General features: G+C 42.0%; 1 protein-coding gene across 6 annotated transcripts in view; it reads left to right on the top strand.

Moving 5' to 3' along the window:
• Positions 1–25,549, top strand: part of ARID5B (AT-rich interaction domain 5B) — a 195,813-nt gene extending 170,264 nt beyond the window's left edge. For all 6 annotated transcript variants that reach the window (XM_033209158.1, XM_033209157.1, XM_033209159.1 and 3 more), the window contains 2 exons: positions 14,344–14,542; positions 19,490–25,549. In XM_033209158.1, the coding sequence (XP_033065049.1) occupies positions 14,344–14,542; positions 19,490–21,655 (2,365 nt within the window). In that variant the 3' untranslated portion in view covers positions 21,656–25,549. The remainder of the gene's footprint in view (positions 1–14,343; positions 14,543–19,489) is intronic.
• The last annotated feature ends 260 nt before the right edge of the window (positions 25,550–25,809 follow it).

Raw genomic sequence — 25,809 nt, 5'->3', positions numbered from 1 at the left:
GAATGGCGTGAACCCGGGAGGCGGAGCTTGCAGTGAGCTGAGATCCGGCCACTGCACTCCAGCCCCGGCGACAGAGTGAGACTCCGTCTCAAAAAAAAAAAAAAAAAAAAGAAAATTTTAGTAGAGATACCACAAACTTTAGCAATTAAGAAACATGACTGAAGATGTCTTAAACTTTTTGAAGAATGCTGTCACTTTTCCAAATCCAGAATTTGTCAGTGTATCAGTCAGGGTGCAGTAAGGAAAATGGAAACTACACTGGATATTCAACAAAGAGACTTCACCATAGGCAGTTGCTTAAACAGGGGTTGGTGTGAGGCACTGAGTTAACACGGGGCAATAACTGTAGGTTCTCTAGGGTGAAAGAATAGAGAGGACAGGTTGTTGTCACCACCCAGAAGTTTGGAGAATGTGCCTCAGAGCTGGGGTTCGGGTCCCTAGTAAGAAGGAGTCACCCAGCCAGCACTGGTGCTTCAGGAGCTCAGAGGAGGAGCACTGCAGAGCTGGGCTGAAACCTGAGGAGGTGGTGCTCCCTGGCTGCTGCCAGACCTCAGAGGACATGCGCTGAAACTGTTGGAGGACTGTTGAAACTAGAGGCTACAACCCACTGCTGCTGTTAAGGCATTGTTGAGTTGACACTGATAGGAACAAGTGAAACAGAAAGGAGATTTCTTTTCTCTCCCTGCCTCCCAGGACCCGCTGTTTGCAGAACAGTAACAGGAAGATAGATGACAAAAGGGATGTGTAATTTACAGAATTCCATTCCTAGCATCAGCAAGCAGAGTACAGAAGGGTGAATTTGGAGTTGAGAGACAATAGGCCATCCGCCAAGTGGGAACCCCATAAGCAGAGCCCGTTTTATGTGTGGAGACACCAAAAATGGCAGTGTGGAGCCTCCAACCACGTTGTTGGAGCATAGCTGTCCCAGGGTGATTAGCAAGGTCCTTTATCTTTCCTTGGTATTTCCTTTCTGCCGTCTAGACTCCTCTCACGTCCTTGTGATCAGATGCAATCACTAACTACCAAAATTTGAAGATCATTGATTTTATTTACAATAGTGCCTCTCTCACTCTTGAATCAATCATTCTCCAAAAGGAATCACCCATAATCCTATGTGTTGTGATGGGGAGAAAAGGCTAGGATTGCCATTCTAGATGTCTCTTTTTAATTGGTTCTATCAAAGAAGGGCAGAGGACATGCACATATGTCCAAGAAGCGACTGAAGCTCTGGGCCAAAACTTCGTGATTATGGTGGATTTCATTCATTCTTGCTAGTCACAGGTTGCATGAACAGATAAAACAGAGATGACTGGATTGGAGAAGGAACACTGTTTTCAAGAAGGGCCAATGAGTTGAGAATGGTCAGGACTTTGTGGGCAAATATCTAGTCTGGAAATGCCCTTGGAATTTTGTAAAGCCTTCCAAACCAAATCAGGATGATGAGAGCTCTTCCTACTAGGATGTGGGTTCTTCTGTTCTCTCAGTCCTTTCACTTTGCTAAAGAGAACTGCTCCTTTTCCTATTTCCCTGCCACCAGCTTTGCTTTCCTAGAAGATGAAGAAGTGAGTGATCTACTATGCATTATCCACTGATTTATTTTTCATGCACTGTGGTTCATGTTTCCAGTAAATGTTTTCATTTTACAACAAGAAAAATGTAGCCAGTTCCTCAGTAAAATGTTATTTGTATATTAGTTGAGCACTTTTGGTTTATTAATGAGTGCAATAATGAAAGTGTGGGTTGTTGAAAAGAATCAATGGGTGTTTTTATTTAAGGCAAAGCAGAAATGGTACAATGCTCGTGAATACATCATTGTCGCTGAAGGCCTGACTCGTACAAACTTGCCTCTGATTGGTTTAAATCAAATAGGTCCAAGCACTTCATAAAAATGTCTTTGTCAGCCTGGTTTTGCTTCCAAACCTATTCATCTCTGTCAGTTTTTAATATTAGTACCAGGCTCCTGGCCATAGTCCATTAGTACTGTACTTAATTGCTCGTGTTATAGATGATTACCAATATAAAAAGCATTAATGTTTTCCCATCGAAAGGCTGTTGCTATATAGATGTCTCAAACTAAGCAAAGCTTATGAAATATGGTTATTCTGGACATTTCTTGCTCAGGATTTATAGATAAAGTTACTGTAGCTTTTGATGCAAAGAAAAATACCCACCTCATTCTTTCTAAGTGGAACATTTTCTTTCTTGTCTAACTAAAAGTAACCAGTTCACTTTATTTTTATCAGTAAAGGAACAAAAAGGAAAATGGCTACTTTTATGGAATTTTCTTAGCTTGATTTTCTGGAATAGTAAGTCACTTTAAAGGCTTTGTTTTCACATGCAGATTTCCCTTTTTAAAAAATGTTTTTAAAGTACATGCAGGGGGAACAAAATCTTTACTCAGAATGCTAGATTACTGGTTTTAATTTTCCTGAATAAATTACGTGGTCTGTTTCTGTGGAGCACATGAAGTTGTTATTAGGGATTTTAAAAGGAGCATTAAAGCAAAAGTACTTTATGATGTGCATTTTTGAGTATTTAGAAAATCAAAATCATAAACAAATGTATTTGTGAGGGAAATTAGCAATTACTCTTCATCTTCTTGCATATGTAATGCCTCATTTCAAATCCAGCCTTTTGCTTTTGCCATAAGCATTCCTTGGACAAGATTGTCACCCTGCATGGCTGAGGCAGCTTTCTTTGCAGGGACTTAAGGTGAGCTGTACCCAAGCCAGATGTACTTGGGCAGATATTGAGTGATAGCTGGAGCTTCTGCCTGTTTTCTCTGAAAGTATACAGCAGAGTGTGGGAGGCTTCATGTTTTGAATTAGATAAGCATGTGCTTTAAGTTAAGGACCAAAAATATATCAGGTTCTAAGGAACCCACCTAATCATACCATGGCTAAAAATAGGGAAGGAAAGGTGAGTTACAGTTCTGTGCACATCAAGGACATGATTCCATGTATTCTTGCTCATTTGGACACCCTTGGAGTTAATAAATACACAATTCAGAAGGTCACAGGCAACATCTCAGAATTGTATATTTAAGAGGACCCCTAGCAACTCCCTAGACCAGTGCTACTCAAATGAGATTTTTTAACTTGTCCAGGAACTGTTTGCTACTAGTCCATAACAAGCTAATAACAGCAATTGCAAATAAGCATTGATATACTTACACTGAAATTTGCCAGAATAACATTATGTCCATTGAAGCTAATAAAAAATGGAGGCTCATGTTTTGTATGCCTCCTTTTGGATTTCATTTTCTAGTAATTCATTTTTATGGTTGTTTACAAAAGCATCAGTCAGCATCAGATGGGAAATTCAGAAAACTAGTCCTTCACCCAGGTCAGTGGAGAAGCTCTGCTCCTACATCTTGGCCACAAACTCAGATGCTTATGGAGGCAGGTAGCATAGATGAGTGTAGGGGCCATGGCTGGAAAGTGTGAAACTGGCATGCACAGCCCGGGCCAGAGAGCCCAAAGGGGCCAGCCCACACTGTTGCTGTAGGTAGATGCCATCTGTGTGCTTCCTGACCTTCCATGTTTTCAAGATATTTTTAAATGTGAAATAACCTAGCTTATAAGCATTGGCTCCTATATTTTAACAAATATTTTATATAAGCTAAATCAAACATGCCCAGGGGCGAAATATGGATGCCAAGTTCCACGAAGACTGAACTGTGCTTGACACTAGGCTATCCAGCCTCTGATTCAGTGCCCTGCAGTGGGAGGGCCTGGAGGAAGCGTCAGGGTTCAAGGCACTCTTACTCTGCTCTACACACTCTTCCATGTGCTGAGCAAAACGCCCTCTGTGGCTTCCCATTGACCCTGCCTTGCCTTCGGAGGCTACCACATGTCTTCTCCCTTTGCTCTGATCAGCTTCCAGGAGTTTGTCAAAGCTCCTCTTTCACTTCAGGTCTTCCTGTTCCATTCAACCAAGCCTCAGAGTGCCAGTAATGGACCTTCACCAGCTCGGCTTGCTCTCATGCAGGCACCTCCAGCTTGTGTCACTCAGAATACGCAAAGCTACTCCAGATGTGGCATGTAGTACTTCTCAGGATGTGGGCAGTGTCAGTCTCAACACCGCCTAAGATTACATTTGAAATGGGCAAGAAGCCCTCTCCTATTGGCCTGTTGCTTTTTCTTGGATAGGATAGATTTGCCATTTGATTTACTTCTTTTTCATTTACTGCTGCCCTCAAAACCCAATCGGTGTTTTTTGGACATCTGCTATGTGCAGAGCACTCTCAGGGGTAATGAGAACATGTAAAGCAAAGAGTTGAGAATTGGCTGGCAAACAATGAGGAGGTACCCTTGTCACACATTCACAGCGGAGATTGCTAAAGGAACAGGATGCTGTTTCCCGTGAGCCCAGGTTCAGCCTCAGAATCCTTCTTAGTATGGCATTCCCAGGGAGCCACCACGACTCATTAGAACTGGAAGATGCCATGATCCTTGGTTTATCCAACCTATCACAAGATCTGACTCAAAGGCTGTACACACATGGAAGAGAGTTATATCTATGTCTGTAGACTGGGCATGGTGGCTCATGCCTATAATCCCCACACTTTGGGAGGCCAAGGTGGGCAGATGACTTGAGACCCCGGAGTTTGAGACCAGCCTGGCCAACATGGTAAAACCCTGTCTCTACTAAAAAATACAACAATTAGCTGGGGCTGGTGGCACATGCCTGTAATCCTGGCTACTCAGATGTCTGAGGCACGAGAATCAGGGGATGGCTAAGCATGGGATGCGGAGGTGGCAGTGAGCCGAGATCACGCCACTGCACTCCAGTCCGGGCTACAGAGCAAGACTCTGTCTCAAAAAAATAAAAAAACTACACCTATAAAAACTAGTTATGTAATTAAAAAAAAATAAGTTCAACAGGGACCAAAGAAGGAAGAGAGAATTTTCAACTGAAATGAGCAAAGTCCCCCCCTGGAAAATGTATATAAAAAGGTAGGGAATGAGATGGTAAAAGGGGCTGTCAGGAAAGTCCTAAGGCTGAATTTTCAAGTCACATACCCCAAAGGCAGGTAGTGCTGTTTATCCTCTTAGTGTCTATGAACTATTATCCTAAGGTGCAGTGGGTAGACTCTGCCCATCCTCATCCATGGTAAGGTTACCCAGTCAATGGACTTGCATTTCCTTTCCCAACACTGTCTTTCTCATGGCAGTCCTGACCTGTGGCCCCTATTGGGCTTACCTCTGCAACACAGCCACCCTGCCACTCTCATCTCCCCAAACCCACAGAAGGCATCCTAGCCCTTATCAACAACCAGAAGCCCAGGAAACTGAAAACAAGTTGCCCAGAGTTAGGTTGACTGAAGTTGTACAGCTTCTCTTCCATCTACACCCCACCAAGCTTGTTCTCACAGGGCTCTGAATCAGGTCAGTGCAAACACCCTACACCCAGAGTAGCTGCTGCTTGTCATCTGTAAAGAATTTCTCTCCGAAGGACAGTCAGGTAATTTCATACACAAGAGCCTCATACTCTGTATCACTTAGCATGCCTAAAATGCTCTGATAAATTTCCAATGCCTGGATATTTCAAGAAACTTTTAAAAAGGAAAACAAAACTCTAGCCAGACCCTGGAGTAGAAAAACTGGTTTCTATTTTAAAAATAAACAGCAGCCTTTGAAAAAAATCTCTACTTAAAAATTCTTAAATTTGCCTCTAAATGCAAGTTGTAATTAATAGAAGTTAGAGTTTACACTGTTGAGTGTAAAAACACCCTCAGGCACAAACTAATCAAGTGTGTATGTCATGCTGTAAACTACAGTGAGTTCTTTGTTTGACGCCCCCCCCAAAAAAAGCTTGCCAAACAGCAGTTTTTCTTTGTTGAGCTCCTTTATTGTCTCATTTTTGTTTTTATCCTACTTCCTCCATCCCACCCTTTGAACCTAACTATAGTATTTAAGAAACCTTGCAAGTTCCATGTTTTATTGATAGTTTTCATCAAGCATGAATTTAAATTTGAGAATAGATTGGGTGTCTTAGCCCTTTTCTTTTTGATAAATAGCAAAAGGTTTCTACTTAGGATTTTCTGTCCTGAGGGTTTTATCATTAAGATTAAATAACTGTACTCTCAAGCATGCCACTGCACAAACATCATTTCAATTATGTGAGTAACAGATGCCTTCACAAAGAAACTATTGAAAATTCAGAAAGCATGTTTCCAAAAAAGAAAAGGGAAAAAAAGTATCATATGACGGAAGAATGTAATTGTTTACCATTAAAGTATATTCTTAACTCTTGCACTGAAACCCTCTTGGAACATTTTGTTTTTGTGTAAGTTACTACAAAGTTTCACCAAAATAATAAATGTTGTGGGAGAATTGTTGAACATTTCAGAAGTTCTGGAACCAGTAGGATCTAACATGCATGGGGCTTAAATGCAATAGTTGTTTGCCTGTTTTTACATTTTGACACTGCCTTCCATCATTTGTGGGGTGCACATCACATTGAAAACACTGCCATGTTGGCTGGGCATGGTGGCTTACCCTGTAATCCCAGCACTTTGGGAGGCCGAGGTGGGCAGATTGCTTGTACCTAGGAGTTTGAGATCAACCTGGGCAACATGGTGATACCCCATCTCTACTAAAAATAGGAAGAAATAGCCAGGTGCGATGACGCACACCTGTAGTCCCATCTATATAGGAGGTTGAGGTGGGAAGATCATCTGAGTCCAGAAAGTCAAGGCTGCAGTAAGCCGTGATTGCATGAGACTCTTTCTCAAAACAAAACAGTATTGGGTTTATTATTCTTGAAATAATGTTCATCTGCCCTTGAAATGGATCCATACAACTCAATTCTGAAGTCACTGGGTTTTTTTCATTGAGAAGAGTAATTGCTGCAATCATTGCTGGCTGGCATTTTAGTGGGCGAGGCACCATGCATAGTCTGTGTTCACTGTTACAAGCATGCATTTTAATCGCTGGGAACATAACATCAGTCTTCCTTAAGTCCTTCCAACTTTCTTCAGTGTGGTTGTCATTTGAAAGGCATAGGAATAACATCAGTCTAGACACTCTTACATGTGGCATGGAGACATCATAGAAAGCCCCAAAGGAGCTTTATTAGGGAGACCATGGGAAGCTTGGGCTTGGTAGGACTAAGTCCTAGAGGGTGGAATTCATGGAGGATATGATTCTCGAGTTTCTTTTACCATCCAATATTAAGTTTGGCATGATCCAACTAGTATCACTACCTTCTGAAGAGCTATGGCATGGTTACTGTAGCATATTGTAAGAGTAGTTGCCCAGTGCCCAAGCCATAGGGCTTCTTCTGATGTAGGAGGTTGACCCTTTGTGGAATGGCCACATAGGTATTTTATAGGCCTGTTGCCTCTGAGAAAAGGAGAATGCTCACTCCAGTTTCTCAGGTGACTCCTTAGGAGCTAGGAATTCACTTAACCCAGGCAGGAGTGATCTTTCAGTAGCTCCTCTGTGTTGGTACGTCTCCGTGTTGATACATCTGTGTATGAAGGTGCACAGCCAGCTTGTTGAGATGAAGATAGCTGGACTAGCAGAGACAGGCAGTTTGGTGGCTGAACTCAAATTGTGGCACTAAACAGCTGTGTGCCATTGATGAGTCACTTAATCATTTAGCTCTGAACGTCAGTTTTGTCATCCATAAAATGAGATAAAATAATATATCTGTAGATATTTCTTTTATTGTAATGGTTGAAATTAAAGCATTCAGAGTGCCTGGTATTAAAAAGAACGTAATGCATGGTGGTGGCTGTTAATATTGTAATGCCTAATCAATATATATGAATGACCTGATTGAGGTTTCTCTACCTTCCCACCTTGATTCTAACACAGTCCCCTGAAATCCATGTAACTCCAGTTCAGGAAAGCTGTCATCTTTGAGCTGACTCTCTCACACTGACACACCTTTATGGGAGCCGAGCCATCACCTTGCTGTGTTCGGTACCACGTACCTTTCTTCTTTCCATTTAGGGTCATACACACTCTGGGACCACCGAGGGAGGTATCAGAATCCTATCAGTGGGCCTAAGAAACAACTCTCCCACCACTTCCAGGGACCAATGGAGAGAGCATTAAAGCTTTCAAAAAGTGTTCTTGTTCATCTGCTGCTTGTTGAGTAGGTAATGAAGCCGCTGTGAGCAGATCATTTTCCCAGAAAAGAGACCTTTTGTGGTGACACATGGCTGTATTTCATCATTGTTAATAGTGGACTCCATACAATTTAGGTGTCTTCGCATAGAATACAGGTGATGCTAGTTATACCTACTTCATTTTTAAAGTATGTAGGGCAGTTTGGCTTTGGTAGCTCTTGGGCAGGGTGAGACTTTCACACAGACTCTGTGTTGCACTCTGCTGCCATTTTGTTGGCTCAGATGGGCCCCGCTATAGGTTCGTTCTTCATGTCAGGGTGGCTTCTTAGTCCGTGGTTTGGTGCCCCAGACTTTGAGTTCACATGCTTGCCTGTTGGGAGGTGACACTGGAGGCCTCTTTCTCAGCTCTCTGGGTTATGGGGAGAGCTTGTCACACTCGGCACACTGTTTTTTCTGCTCCACTGAAGTTCACACCATAAAATGGAGATCTTCATCTGTGGCTCCCATCTCTCTCAGATGGAGCTTAGCTGTTAAAAGAACAGGAACAAAGCATCACCGTAGCTATTGTGCTCAACCAGGGTTATACCCACCAAGGAAACATTCTCATTTCTCTGCTCATTTACATAGCACATTTGTGTCTTTGGCTTTTGGTTTGGTTCCCTACCCCCAAAAGCTCTTCTTCCACTTTTATTGTCATGGTCTAGCACCTGAGAGGTGAACAGTGTGTGAGATTAGAAAAACTCTATGCTTATTGGAACTGTAACAAGCATGTGTACCTCATCTTCAGAAAAGAAAAACACACCTTCTGTTGGCTCCATATTTGGTGAAAGATTCCTTCCCATGCTTCACAGTGAAGTTGTATTTTCAGTTTCTGGCTGCAAAGGGAAATGTCTGGCCAAGTCATAGAAATTTATCAAGCCTGGAATCAACTCAGAGGTGTAATGACTCCATTTGGGGTGAGATCAGGTCTGAAGTCCCAGTTGAACCAATATGTCATTTTGTTGTTACTACTAAAAAAGCCTAATAGTGTTAGAGTAGTAGTACCCTTTTTTTTTTTTTTTTGGAGACAGAGTCTTACTGTGTCACCCAGGCTGGAGTGCAGTGGCACGATCTTGGCTCACTTTTACCTCTGCCACTAGGGTTCAGGCGATTCTCCTTCCTCAGCCTCTCGAGTGACTGGGATTACAGGCACGCACCACCATGCCTGGCTAATTATTGTATTTTTAGTAGAGATGGGCTGATCTCGAACTCCTGACCCCAAGTGATCCACCTGCCTCAGCCTGCCAAAGTGCTGGGATTACAGGCATGAGCCACCACACCTGGCCAGTAGTGGCATCTTTGACCTGACATGCACCAGTGTTATTTCCCTCTGCCCCTAGAAAATATTCTGCTCCAAGGACACCAGCAAACCTTTAGGTCTGGAATTTCTCACTGATTTGATACCATGAAAGTGCCTATGTAGTAACTGGGGTGACTTTGGGATTCAAATACAACCCTAAAGGTTCACCACTTCTTGCCCCCACTCTCTGGATTCAATCAGTTCCAGACATTATTGTAATACCATTTTTCAAGCTCTGTAAATAGATGGATTCTCATTTTTCCTATTAAGTACTGTTTGCTAAATATTTTGACCCAAAAGTTCGGTCATTCCGTGCAAGCATTAATCAGTACAGGAGACATTAGTGGTTACTTGTTCAGATGAGGTTTGACATTATTTTTCCTCTGCTTCTGAGGGAAGGGAAGGGAATGTTGTGTAATAAAGATGAAGGGTCTTTTCTTCTTTTGTACAAAATGCAAATGATGAGGACATGTGTGATATACACTTCTCTAATGCAAGGCTACTGCTTTTTGTTGAGAAAGAGAGGCAAGGCCCTGGAGGATTTTAGACTTTGTAAATATAAAATTATCTGCCTTAGTGTTTAAAAAAAATAATAAAGGGAGAAAGAGTTGGCAGGTTGCCAGATTACTTACATTACAGTAATAGATTTGCTGACCCCTGACTTCTGCTGTAGAGAAATGTATTGAATTTTTCATAATATCAGATGAGGCAGATCTAAAAACCTAGTATACTGAGCACCATTATTTAACTTGAGATTTAGCAAAGCCGAAATCTTTTCAAACCAGCAATTTTATGTATAATGATAATTTAGTGGCTCAGATGCTAATAAATCAAGGTTATAATGCTATTGATTTGTTAATTTTAACTTGGGTTGATTTTTAAGTCTTTTTTTTTTTTTAAGAAAGAAGAATGAGGAGGGGGGAAAAAATCTTGCTTTTCACAGTGACTGAATTTAATAAGAATCTCCGTGATAGCAAAAGGCCCCCCTACTGTTTCTGCTTTGGGGTGGAAAATGTTATTCTTGTATTATTCCTAGGGAAAAATAAAATCCCATGCTGCTACAAATCTTATGCCTATGGAAAGATGTTATTTTTTAATACATAATGGCTTACCTATTTCAGATCCATTAATGGCATCATAAATAAGCATTTTGCTAATCTGAAATGTGAAATCTGGATAATAATAAAGGCCCATTTATCTGTCCAGCTTTCAATCCCCAGACTAGATGTAGATCAGGAAGGGGAAAATCTCTCTGGATTTTCTAATGAATATATTGCTTCTCTTCCCCATTACTTCCACCCACCTAAAAGCCAACCCCCATTTTTAGAGTTGCAGTCCATTGAAAATATTTCTCCTGTGTAATGAATTCTTGGGGGCTGGAGTGTATGTTTGCTTTTATCTGTACAGTTAGAAACTGATAAAATCTTTGCTGTGCTACAAATATTTGAGAAATAATCATCCTCAAGGCACAGGCATGGTGTGTTTTACTAAATTCTTTATATAATACAAACCTACTCAGCTTTCTACATAAGGCAATGTTGACCTAATCTAAGGCTAACCTGTTTTTAATGGTACCACATGTACATTGAACGTTTAAATGTTCAGAAAGCTATAATAGCTTTTGTCCTCTTGCACTGTAAAAACTTCTAATAATCATATGATAAGATCATATCCTGTGGGGTAATTGTGTTGTACCATGACAGGATAACTGAAAAAACATTCAGTGAAAATTGCACCAAACGGAAATCACTATATGAAGCAGCGATTGTGTGCCGTGTGAGACTGTGCCCTGTTCTTCAAAGCTTAGCTGGTCATATTTCTACTTGCTTCCTTTTAGCTTCTGCCTTGCTTGTTTTATTTTAGGAGACTTTTTTTCCCGCAAGCCACTATAATTATCTTTCAATGATTTAGAAGGGGGGGAAAAAACACTCAACTGACCTTTACACACACATACACTCTCTCACACACACACACACACTCACACACTCTCATATACTCTCTCTGGAAGCCTTGAACAAGCAGGGCTTGTGTTTGGATTCAGTTTTACCTTAGTCATGCCTCTTTCCAGATACAAGAAACATTTAATTCCAGATTTCCTGCTTCTGGCTTTAGGCCTTTGACCAGCAAAGTGAAATGTATTTTTTACTGCTGTCAGCCAGCCAGCTGCTGAGTTGAGTGAAGGGGAGAAAAGAAAAAAAAGGAAAGAAAACATGAAAAAAAAAAAAGGAACTGAAATGAAAATGGTGCCCTGCTTTGTGAACTTGCACAATTAGAAAAGGAAATTAAAGTCTCCTCAGCACTCATCTAGACAGCCAGGCTGGCCCAAGGCTCTCAGAACCCAGAGCGAGGGGTCCTTGGGGGGTCCATGGGGTATCTCTCCTAGCCAGTTCTCTGCTTTCCCTCCTCCCCCTCCCCACACTCAGAGGTAATACTGTCATTCTTCTCAGTAAAGAGGGTCCCTCGTGGTGTCACCATCTCCATCAGAAAATGAAGTTGGGGGAAGGGTGGTATCAGCAAATTGCAATCATTGGAATACCCAGACTTCAGTGCTCTTTGAGTTCCCATGGCAACAAAACAAAAGTAAAACAAACCTATCTGTCCCAACAATAAAATATGTTTTCATTAAAGTCAATTTAAAATATCTTTTCAGTTTAAAATATTCAATGCATTTTACTCCCGGACAAAAATCCCCAACCTGCCAATATTGAAGAGGATAAAGTCCCTGGCAGAACCAGGCAGAAAAAGGGAATTGGGGGGAATGTTGGGGACTTCACAGATGAGATAGAATAAATTCAAGTATGAACAGGATTGCTTTTTTCTCTCTTTTTCTGCTTAGTTATGCTTTTTATTATATAAACATTAACTGTAATATTACAGTGGGAAGCAGGTATTTGGCAGCCATATATTATTTTAGTAAGTCTGCATAGGGAGGGCAGTTTCCAGTTTTAGCAGCTGTAACATGTTTAAACTCAGTTTGTAATGGGATCTGAAGATCGCTATTCCCCATGGGCTCTGTTGATCTTCATGGCTGGCCAACTGCCAGATGTAGGGCTCCAAAGTAGTTTTCATGCCTCCTTGCTCATACCTTGTCCAAGCATGCTCAGTAAATGAATTTTGTTTCTAATATGCTATAAATTGGGATCTGATTTTCCCATAATTTTATTGGTATTTTCTTAAAGAGTAAAATATTAGGATCACAAATGTCCCCACATCTGTACTGTCAAACCTGAACAATCATGTATGGTTAAGCAGTTGAGATCCAAATAACATAGATAGAAACCAATTTTAGGATAGCACATCAATATCCAGACCAAGGAAGTTTTTGCCTGGGAATCTTAGTTTAAAAATAATGAGGATCTCCAATATTTCAACAGACTTACTATGTTTATAAGCCAAGTACATTTTCTTCATTGAGTCAACTTGTCTTATTTAAAACAAATTATGTTTGCTGTATTAAAGTTCATATTTTTAAGGCTGAGTCTTATATTAATCCCACAGTGAGTCATTAATCATACCAAATGCATTATAAAAACTTTAATCACTGAAGTTGAAACTGAGATTGTAATGCAATCCATCCCTTTTAATTACATCAGCTATTTTTCCCTTTCAGATAAAGAGCTGCATCGCAAAGGGAAAACAGATTAAAACTAGAGCTGTTTGATGTTTCTCTTTTTAGAGCAATTTTATGCAGTTTGTTTAAAAAGTTATATAATTAAAACACTTGAAATTTTCAACCCTCTGGTTTTTGTGGCTTGCATAGTCTGTCTGCCTTCCTTCTCGCTGGGGCTGTTTTTTACTTAGCACCCTAAAACAGAACTCCTAGTGGAGTCCCCTGCCCCACTCAGAGCTATGGGATAAGACTAAACTGTCTCTTGGCCATGCTGTGCTTGCCTGTCATTGACCTTTTTATCTTAGATGTTTCATCTCTATCTTGACATGAATGAAAATAAAATCTTTTGAGATGGGCAGAACTAGGTTCAAATCTCACCTCTAACAAATGGTGTGACTCTCAGGCAAACTGTTTAACCTTTTTAGGTCTCAGTTGCCTCATATGTTAAAAAAAAGAGTAATAATAATACTCCATAGGGATATTGTGGCGTTTACATAAAATAATCTTTAAATGTACCCGGCACATGCTAGTACCTATGAGAATATAAGCTTCATGAGCTCAGCAGCTTTGAATGTTTGGTTCACAGCTGTGTCTCAGTGTCTAGAATACTGCCTATAGTATGTGCTCAATAAATAGTTGTTGATGGACTGGTAAAGCAGCTAGCATTATTGTTGCAGTTTTGTTAGCACTTAGCCAGGTGCCATGGGGAGTGATGATGATATTGTTAATGTTGGATGCTTCCATTGGTATCATGGTCTATAGACCCACAAAACCAAAAAGAGGTCTTACTGAGAAGTGTTAGGTTACCAGGTACAGGCCATGCGTGGTGGCTCACGCCTGTAATCCCAGCACTTTGGGCAGCCCAGGTGGGTGGATCACGAGGTCAGAAGATGGAGACCATCCTGGCTAACACGGTGAAACCCCGTCTGTCCTAAAAATACAAAAAAACTAGCCAGGCGAGGTGGCGGGCGCCTGTAGTCCCAGCTGCTCAGGAGGCTGAGGCAGGAGAACAGCGGGAACCTGGGAGGCGGAGCTTGCAGTGAGCTGAGATCCCGCCACCGCACTCCAGCCTGGGCGACAGAGCGAGACTCCATCTCAAAAAAAAAAAAAAAAAAAAGTTACCAGGTACTAATTTTGACCAAGGAAGCAGAACACTAAAGTGTGGAGTAAGTTTATAGAAGTATAGCAGTGTCATTGGAGATGAAGTCATTTAATAATTTGTTTATACGGAGAAAATAAAGTAAACCCCCATAGCATTGATGCTACTGGAATTACTCAACTGACCAATCATCTCTTCTGTTAACCTTTTAGATTAATCCTACCATATGAAAGGTTTATTAAAGGAGAAGAAGATAAGCCCCTGCCTCCAATCAAACCACGGAAACAGGAGAACAGTTCACAGGAAAATGAGAATAAAACAAAAGTATCTGGAACCAAACGCATCAAACATGAAATATCTAAAAGCAAGAAAGAAAAAGAAAATGCTCCAAAGCCCCAGGATGCAGCAGAGGTGAGTTGCTTTGCTCCAGAAGTACCTCTGGAAGACATGTGCTGCCTCGAGGTCCTTCTGGAGCCCTGAGTACACAGCTGTGTCCCTGCACAGTTGGACGGCTTGATGAAGAAACCAAGAAATCTGAGCTTCACAGTTCCCCTCATAGTTCCCCAATTCCTGAAAACCTTTCAGCTTGCTGAGTTGAAATGCAGTGCCTAGTATTGAATGGGATAACCCAGGAATAGATTCTAGAAAGATGCAAACATCCGGTAGAAAACTGATAACAAATGCTCAAGCTTTGAGAGAGAAGGAGCCAGAGCTATACTAACGTCAAAGAATTTTACTGTGAAAACATGGCTTCTTGGCCATTCCACAATCAGTCTATCTGAGGTGCCGGTGTGACTTTAAAACATATTTTGGGGCTGGACATGGTAACTCACACCTGTAATCCTAGCACTCTGGGAGGCCAAGGCAGGTGGATTGCTTGAGCCCAGGAGTTCCAGAAGAGCCTGGGCAACATGGTGAAACCCAGTCTCTACAAACAAAGCTCACGCCTGTAATCCCAGCACTTTGAGAGGCCAAGGTGGGCGGATCACAAGGTCAGGAGATGGAGACCATCCTGGCTAACACAGTGAAACCCCGTCTCTACTAAAAATACAAAAAATTAGCCAGGCATGGTAGTGGGCACCTATAGTCCCAGCTACTCCGGAGGCTGAGGCAGGAGAATGGCGTGAACCCAGGAGGCGGAGCTTGCAGTAAGGAGAGGTCGCGCCACTGCACTCCAGCCTGGGCGACAGAGCGAGACTCTGTCTCAAAAAAAAAAAAAAAAAAAAAAAAAAGAACAAATATTAGGCATGGTGGTGCCCCCCTGTGGTCCCAGCTACTCGAGAGGCTGAGGTGGGAGGATAACCTGAGCCCTGGGAGGTAAAGGCTGCAGTGAGCCATGATTATACCACTGCACTCCTGCCTAGGTGACAAGAGTAAGACCATGTCTCAAAAAAAGATGGTTTGGGGATCTAGGAAAGAGGGACGTTGGAACCGTGGTGCTGTATCTCTGCAAGACTGTCCTGAAAACTTTAGAGATGTGTTTGTCTCTCATAATTGATTTCTATGCAACAGCCTTGGGTTGAGACCAATTTAGGAAAATCTTAAGCGTGGCCAGGGCGCAGTGGCTCACGCTTGTAATCCCAGCACTTTGGGAGGCTGAGGCAGACGGATCGTGAGGTCAGGCGATCAAGAGCATCCTGGCTAATACAGTGAAACCCCGTCTTTAATAAAAACACAAAAAATTAGCTGGGCATGGTGGTGGGCGCCAGTAGTCCCAGCTACTTGGGAGGCTGAGGCAGCGGAATGGCGTGAACCCAGGAGGTGGAGGTCGCAGTGAACCGAGATCTTGCCACTGCACTCCAGCCTGGGTGACAGTGTGAGATTGCATCTCAAAAAAAAAAAGAAAAGAAAAAAAGAAAAATCTTAAGTGCATATTATTTATAGGGGAATTTTGAAATGGTTTCTCTGAAACCACTATTATTTTTCATATTAACAGGTAGTTTCTGAACTTTTTAAAACAAGCCCCAGCCACCCATAGCCCCCAACAGCCTTTTGGTAGAAGCCATTACCACCAGCATACAGCCAGTCAGCCAGTCTTGTAGGCTGATCTGGGCTCTGCTTCAACATGAATAATAAAAAACGATGCTGCCCATAAAAAAAAAAAAAAACTTAGCCGCATTTGGAGACAGCATGTTCTAGGATTCAACCCCAGAGGGAATTTTTTTGGTGCTGATATTAAATACCCCCTAAAAAATCAGGTTTATAATGAACACATAAAAGGCTTCATAATTAAACACTGGTTTAAATCACACATGTACAACACGCACCAACCTCCCATCTAGACATCAACTTACCCAACTGACTCTTACATAAGAAAATAGTATTGATACCAAGAGGAGAAATTTATGTTTTTTGTTTTTATTAAGTTTCATAATTATTTTAAGCTCTAGTAACTAAAAAGGGGGAGGAGGAAGATGATACAGATTTTTTTTTTTTTTTTTTTTTGGAACAGAGTGTCTCTCTGTTGCCCAGGCTGGAGTGCAGTGGTGTGATCTCGGTTCACTGCAACCTCCGCCTCCCACGTTCAAGCGATTCTCCTGCCTCAGCCTCCCGAGTAGCTAGGACTACAGGGATACGCCACCACGCCCTGCTAATATTATTGTATCTTTAGTAGAGACAGGGTTTCACTATGTTGGGCAGGCTGGTCTCAAACTCCTGACCTCAAATGATCCACCTTCCTTGGCCTCCCAACATGCTGGGATTACAGGTGTGAGCCACTGTCCCTGGCCAGATGATGCAGATTTCTCAACATCTGCAAACTTGCAACATAAATGGCCAAAAGCAAGGAAATTCCAAGTGCATGCTTACATTCCATTTTTCCTTGATACTTTTGGCCTGGTGATTTATTATAGGATTTCAGATGATGGTGTTCTATTAGCTGCCATATGTACACAAAGCACTAGGGGACAGACTGAGGACCAAGGGGACAGCTGACCCTTGAATGTCTCCACTTTGGGGATTCAGTTTGAAATGGTTGGTTTATGAATGGTAGGAGGAATCCTTAGCCTATGCACTGAGCCTGTCAGCTTGGGAGATGACCATTCCCAAGAGTGGAGCCTTACTCCCTGGAGTCCATAGAAACCCTTAAAGCTGTTAGGCTTTCTGTTTCCTGTAGGCCACAACTGTTCCCTTCAGGGAGCTGTAAGTGTCTCAAGTTTCAAAGGTTGTCATGACGAGGTTATCTAAACCTCATGGAATCTTCCACCCTCTCCAAGGCTGACCTTGTAATACAAATCACTTCCCACCTCCAACATAGAACCATGTTATTAGCCAGGTGTATTTTTTCTCATTAACTCTATTTGGGGTTTTTGGTTTGGATTTTATTGTTTTCATTGCTTTTACTTTTTGGTGTTTTCAATATGAAGCAGTGAACTCAGTGGAGATAGAAAGCGTGATAAATTCCCTCTAGTTAAATCCACTATATTCAGATAATGGGATTGCAAGTTGCATGGTGAGAAGCTAACATTTAACATACTAAGCAGATCGTGAAATGTCTTCCTAGAAAAAAAGTCCTTTACTTTTTTCTGCCTAGCTTTCAAAGACTTCCTAAACCTGTTTTACAGCCCGAAGCATGGGACTGCAATATAACTGCAGGTCTACATCATAGAAACTTCAATGGGACTGAGTATCCCCCATTGCCGTGCCTCAAACTATAGCCCCATAAGAAACTAACAGTTAGAAGCAATTTGCCTTTTTCCCTTGCCATACTCATTTTTCTGTATTTTTATGTCATATATAAGCTCAAGAGACCAATGATGATTATTAATGTAGAACAAGAAATGATATTTGTACTGGAAAAGGCAGCTACTAGTACAAAAATAAAGAAAAATAATGATGATAAGCAAAGACTCTTAGGTATAACACATCCCTAAAATTCAGGGTTTTTTTAAAAAGATTTGAGGAAACATACCTATGAAATAGGTGTGATTTCTTAAAACTTTTGTTACCACGTATTCCTAAACCAGCATCCTCAATCTTACCCAAAGATGTTAATGTGGCAGACACTTCTGTCTCGCTCTCTCTTTCTCTCTTTCTTTCTTTCTTTTTTTTGAGAGAGTTTCACTCTTGTTGCCCAAGCTGGAGTGCAATGGCGTGATCTCGGCTCACTGCATCCTCCACCTCTGGAGTTCAAGCAATTCTCCTGCCTCAGCCTCCTGAGTAGTTGAGATTACAGGCGCCCACCACCACGCCCACCTAATTTTTGTTTTTTTACTAGAGACGAGGTTTCGCTATGTAGACCAGGCTGGTCTTGAACTCCTGACCTCAGGTGATCCGCCCACCTCGGCCCCCCTAAGTGCTGAGATTACAGGCACCGATTTTCTTAACAGAGAAGAACAAAGTTCAAGGGATGAGATAGAAAAAGGAGGGGAAAAAGACCAGCTCAGTACAACTGTTTTGTGACTGCTCTGCTAAGACATGTCAGGGCAGAATGATAGCAGTTTTGAAAGGGCTTGTCAGTCAGCTGGGTCACAGACAGAAAGTTAAAATGACCTCTTAAGGTCAAAGTTTACATGGCTACATAATGCAGATAGATCGAATTGGTACCCACAACTTCTGTCAGTAGGGTCACATAAGGAGTATCTGTCTCATTGACTATAATTTATTTCGTTGAACAGCAAAGCTATATTTGTGGTGGCACAGACAGTCTGAATTTTGACAACTTCATTTTGGGCTGTAATAGAAATGTAGTTTGCTGCAACCTAGAAGGACTTAGTCTCCTCTGTCCCTCAGGTAGACAGGCTGCCAAGAAATCTTCATACTTTGTCAGTATTTTAGCATTATCTGCATGTCATCTGGCCTGAGTAGAAATTATTAACACGTATGCATTGCTAATCTTCAGTACACCATATTGAATACATTGGGAAGGGGTTTGCCCTCTTAAAGAAAAGCAAGGAGTTGCAATAGGTTCATTGTTTGTTGTTAACATGGGGTTGGTTGAATTTTTGAAAGAGAAATGCTTTAAAAAAATCTTTCTCAGGAGTATCATAAAACACAACATGTAATTTAAAACCCATTTGGATAATTGACTGATTTGACAAGAAGACAACCTTAGAATTAAACTATATATTAGAATCAAGGAGTGATATGATTGTATACCATCAGTACATAACACTGCTATTTTGATAGGTGTCTCATAAGGGACTGAAGCGAATATGCATATTTCCCCTAATGTTTCTGTAATTTAGATTTCTTTGTTTAGAGCCATGATTGGGGAGTAATAAAGCTTTACAGAAACTTCATGAGCTGATTGACAAGCCTGTTTTCAAGTAAAACTGCTGTGTGGAATATTTCATTTCATAGCAAAACGTGTCAGTGTGTTTGGTTTTCTTCTGACTGTCTTTTGAAATATGTTACCAGGTTTCATCAGAGCAAGAAAAAGAACAAGAGACTTTAAGCCAGAAAAGCATCCCTGAGCCTCTCCCAGCAGCAGACATGAAGAAAAAAATAGAAGGGTATCAGGAATTTTCAGCGAGGCCCCTGGCATCCAGAGTAGACCCAGAGAAGGACAGTGAAACAGACCAAGGTTCCAACAGTGAGAAGGTGGCAGAGGAGGCGGGAGAGAAGGGGCCCACACCTCCACTCCCAAGTGCTCCTCTGGCCCCGGAAAAAGATTCAGCCTTGGTCCCTGGGGCCAACAAACAGCCACTCACCTCTCCTAGTGCCCTGGTGGACTCAAAACAGGAATCCAAACTGTGTTGTTTTACAGAGAGCCCTGAAAATGAACCACAAGAAGCATCCTTCCCCAGCTTCCCCACCACACAGCCACCACTGGCAAACCAGAATGAGACGGAGGATGACAAACTGCCCGCCATGGCGGATTACATCGCCAACTGCACCGTGAAGGTGGATCAGCTGGGCAGTGACGACATCCATAATGCGCTCAAGCAGACCCCAAAGGTCCTTGTGGTCCAGTCATTTGACATGTTCAAAGACAAAGACCTGACTGGGCCCATGAACGAGAACCATGGACTTAATTACACACCCCTGCTCTACTCTAGGGGCAACCCAGGCATCATGTCCCCGCTGGCCAAGAAAAAGCTTTTGTCCCAAGTGAGTGGGGCCAGCCTCTCCAGTAGCTACCCTTATGGCTCCCCACCTCCTTTGATCAGCAAAAAGAAACTGATTGCTAGGGATGACTTGTGTTCCAGTTTGTCCCAAGCCCACCATGGCCAAAGCACTGACCATATGGCGGTTAGCCGGCCATCGGTGATTCAGCACGTCCAGAGTTTCAGAAGCAAGCCCTCGGAAGAGAGAAAGACCATCAATGACATCTTTAAGCATGAGAAACTGAGTCGATCAGATCCCCACCGCTGCAACTTCTCCAAGCATCACCTTAACCCCCTTGCTGACTCCTACGTCCTGAAGCAAGAAATTCAGGAGGGCAAGGATAAACTCTTAGAGAAAAGGGCCCTTCCCCATTCCCACATGCCTAGCTTCCTGGCCGACTTCTACTCGTCCCCTCATCTCCATAGCCTCTACAGACACACCGAGCACCATCTTCATAATGAACAGACATCCAAATACCCTTCCAGGGACATGTACAGGGAATCGGAAAACAGTTCTTTTCCTTCCCACAGACACCAAGAAAAGCTCCATGTAAATTATCTCACGTCCCTGCACCTGCAAGACAAAAAGTCGGCAGCAGCGGAAGCCCCTACGGATGATCAGCCTACAGATCTGAGCCTTCCCAAGAACCCGCACAAACCTACCGGCAAGGTCCTGGGCCTGGCTCACTCCACCACAGGGCCCCAGGAGAGCAAAGGCATCTCCCAGTTCCAGGTCTTAGGCAGCCAGAGTCGAGACTGTCACCCCAAAGCCTGTCGGGTATCACCCATGACCATGTCGGGCCCTAAAAAATATCCTGAATCACTTTCAAGATCAGGAAAACCTCACCATGTGAGACTGGAGAATTTCAGGAAGATGGAAGGCATGGTCCACCCAATCCTGCACCGGAAAATGAGCCCACAGAACATTGGGGCAGCGCGGCCAATCAAGCGCAGCCTGGAGGATTTGGACCTTGTGATTGCAGGGAAAAAGGCCCGGGCAGTGTCCCCCTTAGACCCATCCAAGGAGGTCTCTGGGAAGGAGAAGGCCTCTGAGCAGGAGAGTGAAGGCAGCAAGGCAGCGCATGGTGGGCATTCCGGGGGCGCCTCAGAAGGCCACAAGCTTCCCCTCTCCTCCCCTATCTTCCCAGGTCTGTATTCCGGGAGCCTGTGTAACTCGGGCCTCAACTCCAGGCTCCCGGCTGGGTATTCTCATTCTCTGCAGTACTTGAAAAACCAGACTGTGCTTTCTCCGCTCATGCAGCCCCTGGCTTTCCACTCGCTTGTGATGCAAAGAGGAATTTTTACATCACCGACAAATTCTCAGCAGCTGTACAGACACTTGGCTGCGGCTACACCTGTAGGAAGTTCGTATGGGGACCTTTTGCATAACAGCATTTACCCTTTAGCTGCTATAAATCCTCAAGCTGCCTTTCCATCTTCCCAGCTGTCATCCGTGCACCCCAGTACAAAACTGTAGGCTCAGCTCTGCCCAGCAGTCCAAAGCGGCATGGCCAACAGAGCTTCACTCCTTACCCAGGAGTGCTGGCTGATAGAGTTAGAAGGCAGTATTTCTTCTAATCTGAGGCTACGATCAGTCCCAGCTTTAGGGGCCCAAAGGGGAGGTGAACATGCCTGATTTTTGTGGGACAGCTCTAGCCTTGGCTGGTCAGTCTTGACTCCCTTCCAACACAGATGCCCAGGCACCTCCAGATCATTCACTTCGCACGTGGGCCTTGTGAAGGGATTTGTGAATAACCAGGAAGAACTTAGAGGACCCCATCTGAGTTCAGATGGTCAGGAAACAATCCGGGCAAATAAGAGGCAGGCATTTCAAAAAACGGGCAAGGAAGACTGGCAAATAGATGCCAAGGGATGCCCCTCTTTTTCATAAAACTCTCCAAGGTTCAATCAATGCAATGTATAGTGAAACTTCAATAGATCTTTCATTTTGACACTATTAAACAATCCAGAGAAGTAAACACTGTTAAATTGACTGTATATATTTGCTTCTTAAAACTACCCGTATCACTGTTTGCTCACCTAATTTATATACAGGTAGTTCCATTTTCTCCCAGTTCCTTCTCGTCTTTTTTTTATTATTATTAAATGGTATTGCTTTTGTTTGCAGGTCTTTTTGTTTTTGTTTTGTTTTCGAGGCTGACTGACTGTCCTAGTTGTTGATGTGTGTTTGTAATTTTTCCACATCTTATTTTGAGCAGCTTTGGGTGGTAAAGTTATTGTTTACAAATTGAAGCAACTGATTCTAGTGGAACAAATGAAAAAGAAACAGTCAAGCACACAATAGTGCAAAGAACGTTCCTTTGTAGATCCGCAACTTAAGGATTTTGTTCCTCATAAATGGCATAGTTGAAAGAGCTTATACACTGCTTACCCAGCCAAATGCTTTGCTTTGAAGTATTGGGTTCTGTGAAAATATTGAGCGTTGTACTTACCTTATCTAGGCTGTGAAACTGTCCTACATACCAGAGGAATCATAAAAACAAAAACCTCACTGGCAGCAAGCTGCCGAATAACAACAGAGTCTAGAGGACATATTTGTGGGCTGCACAGATATTTTAGGAATTTCAGAAATTAGAACAGGAGCCAAAATGATTTACATTGGTGTTGGCACTGATTCCTTTAAATGATCTGGGAAAGGGGGTTGGGAAGAGGATGGAGCTCAACTGGCCAGAAGAGGAGCAGCTGCAGTCCTGATAGCTTCTCTAGCCTCGGTCTTTTGAGTAATAAGTAGTCACGTTGTTTTCATACAGTTGGTTTCCTGTCATTCCCAAGAAGAATCTCCCAGGCCACATCTTTGAGGATAACTGACATACTGGATTAGCCTTTTCAAAAGAAAAATCCTCTTAGGGTTTATGGGGCGTGAGTTTTGTGTGTGCACACACACAAACTTGTAACGTGGTTTGGGTCATGTTTTTAACCACCTGGCAACACAGTCCACTTTCTGGTTTCTTTTATTGTTGGAAGTAAATGGTCAAGCTGCTCAGGCAGTGAAAAGATGTGGAGAATGTCCGTTGTCATTCTTGCCACTGTATTCCATTTGCTACCGAGATGTAATATTAAGGTGGACACATTTTCTAACTGTATTAATTAAAAGTCAATGGATACAGAGAGTGGATTTTCTCCCCAAGTCCCATCCCTGCTGAAGACCGCTTGGATGAACTCCCCAGCCCACTGTGCCCCTCCCGCAACACTACCAGTAGACTTTAGAACCATAGCTAACTAAGTCTTTTACCTCTGAGATACTTAATTCTGGGAAAATTGATGACAATTTTCAACTTCTAAATAGGTAACTTGACTGCAAAATAATCAAAACTGATAACAATGAAACTGCGGCTCTTAAACAAAGCCATGCATGCTGTGCATTTGTATTGAAATGTCTCCATGATATGAAGCCAAATATTCAATGTAACATACTTAATATCCAAAGGTGGAAACAAAAGAATGTAGAGATCCAGTGTTAAGAGTTCCATTTGCTTCAATTAATTATTTACCTTCCTGTGGAATAATATATATATATATATTTAATAGAACCATAGATAGACTAGTAGAATTTAGATTATAAATGTGTGAGTGCAGATTATCCTGCTATTGCACAAGCTAGAGGGGGGAAAAAATCTCAATTCCAGCTGGCAAGATGCTAGCCATGACACATATAAGAAAGTTGCACTAGATTGAATGGTCACAGAATCGGAGAACATGGAAGAAAAAGGAAACTTCGGTGGTTCTGCAGCAGACATGGGCTAGATCATATGTGGTTTCTATGAGTTCGCGTCTCAAAAAAAAAAAAGGAGGGGGGGCATCTGTCCCCAGTGGAGCTCACCTATTTGGAATATGGGGCATTTGTTTTTTCCACTGCAATGATTTCAGTCTGGTTTCATCATGTTGGAATTCGATCACACCATTTCAAACAATGTTAACATAGTCCAGCTTTTGTTTTTCTCATCTCTTCCGAGAGGAGACTCACTGTTTCTGTCTGAGGAAGCTCATGCCCTCAGCAAAACATCAGGACAAATAAAGAGAAATGGGGGTATGCATTCCCAACAGAAGCAGTGTGTTATTTGTTTTAAAACTCTGAACGGAGATCTTGGAAATCTTTCAAAAAGACCATTGAATTCTTCATTGGCTGAGAACGACGTTTTAAAATGTCTTAAATAAGGCTTTGTTTGCATTGTTTGAGTTCAAGGGGCCTTATTATTGAATGGAATTGCACAAGCCTTTCTTTGTGCAATCAAACCTTTGTTATTGGTAGTTCTGTAAAGGAAACTGTGGAATCGAATTGGCAGTGGAGTCATAAATCTATTTACTGAATGTGGCTTCCAAGAAATGTTGCAATTCAAAATGCACTAAGTCTGTGATTTACTGGAGATTTGGAGATTCTAAATAATATTTTTAAAAAACTTTTCCATGCAACTTCTGGTTTAATGTTTGGCAACTCCACATGATAAAAAAAAAAAACAGCCCAACCGAGTTTCGGAATTAAGTATTCTTCTAGTAAGTGATTCAAACTTGTAATATTTGCCACAGGACTGACTTATTTATTTACTAGCTAGAAGCTCTTAAGTTCACTTGTTTATCAGGGCATATACAAAAGGGTTTGTTAAAACTCAATGTTAACTTTACAACTTTCTGACCTGGTGCATGAATTCTCAAGTACTGTATTTCACTGTGTTGGTGTGTCTGATGGAAATTTCGAGGTGGTCCCACAAAAAAATATTTTATGTAGTGTGCCTTCAAAGAGAACCATTTATTTCTCTTCACTTATCGTCCCACAAAGTCACATTTGGTGGTGGTCAGCCAAGTCCCATCTGGTCTAGTTTTACTCTTGTCCCAATTTTAAAGAGAAATGGGAATGAGTTTGCCCTGGTGAGACCCACACCATTGCAATGATTATCTTGAGCACTTAAAGTCCAGTGTTGGCTGTTAGTGTATTTGATATTCTGCCTGTCTCCTCATGGTTGAAATATGTCTGAAGAATAGCAGCATAATCTCTTGGCTGTTTATACTTTTTTAAACTTTCCTGTGTTGTAAATATTGTATACTTTTGGTGATTCCAGCTATGTAACCTCTATGCTCTGTAAGGTGATTATTTGTATATAGCAACATGGCCCAGTGATATTATATAGTTTCCCAATGGAGAGGTTATTGAGTAACCTTTGCATTAGTTTAAACACTACCAGAAGAATGCTGAGCCAACTATAAACACTCAAATTTGTATGTTTTCCAAATTGTACTTATTACTGCTTTTGATACTGTATTACGTGCCAATAGTTTCCCAATCACATAGCAGGCAAGAGATATTTTGTACTTTTTGATCCACTGTAATATTTAATAAAAAATGTTACTATCTGTTTCCTTTTGGGTGTGAGTAATCTGTCACTCTTCCTGAGGAGCCCGTGGCCTCCCCAGAAGACTTTCCACCCCATCTGTCTAAATTGGATAACAATAATGATGGCAATGTCTGTAGTTCACTAAGGACCTAGTGGGTGCCCAGTTGGCAAATATCTCTTATCTTCACAAGCTCATGTAAATATGGTTATACCCATTTTACTTAGGAGAAAACTAAAGCTTAGAGAGGTAAAGCAACTGGTCCAAGATCACCCAACAGATGGC

The sequence above is a fragment of the Trachypithecus francoisi genome, unplaced genomic scaffold, assembly GCF_009764315.1.
Source record: "Trachypithecus francoisi isolate TF-2019V2 unplaced genomic scaffold, Tfra_2.0 Lachesis_group9, whole genome shotgun sequence".
NCBI lineage: Eukaryota > Metazoa > Chordata > Mammalia > Primates > Cercopithecidae > Trachypithecus > Trachypithecus francoisi.
The sequence above is the reverse complement of the archived record's forward strand: the minus strand, read 5'-3'. Positions and strand labels throughout refer to the sequence as shown.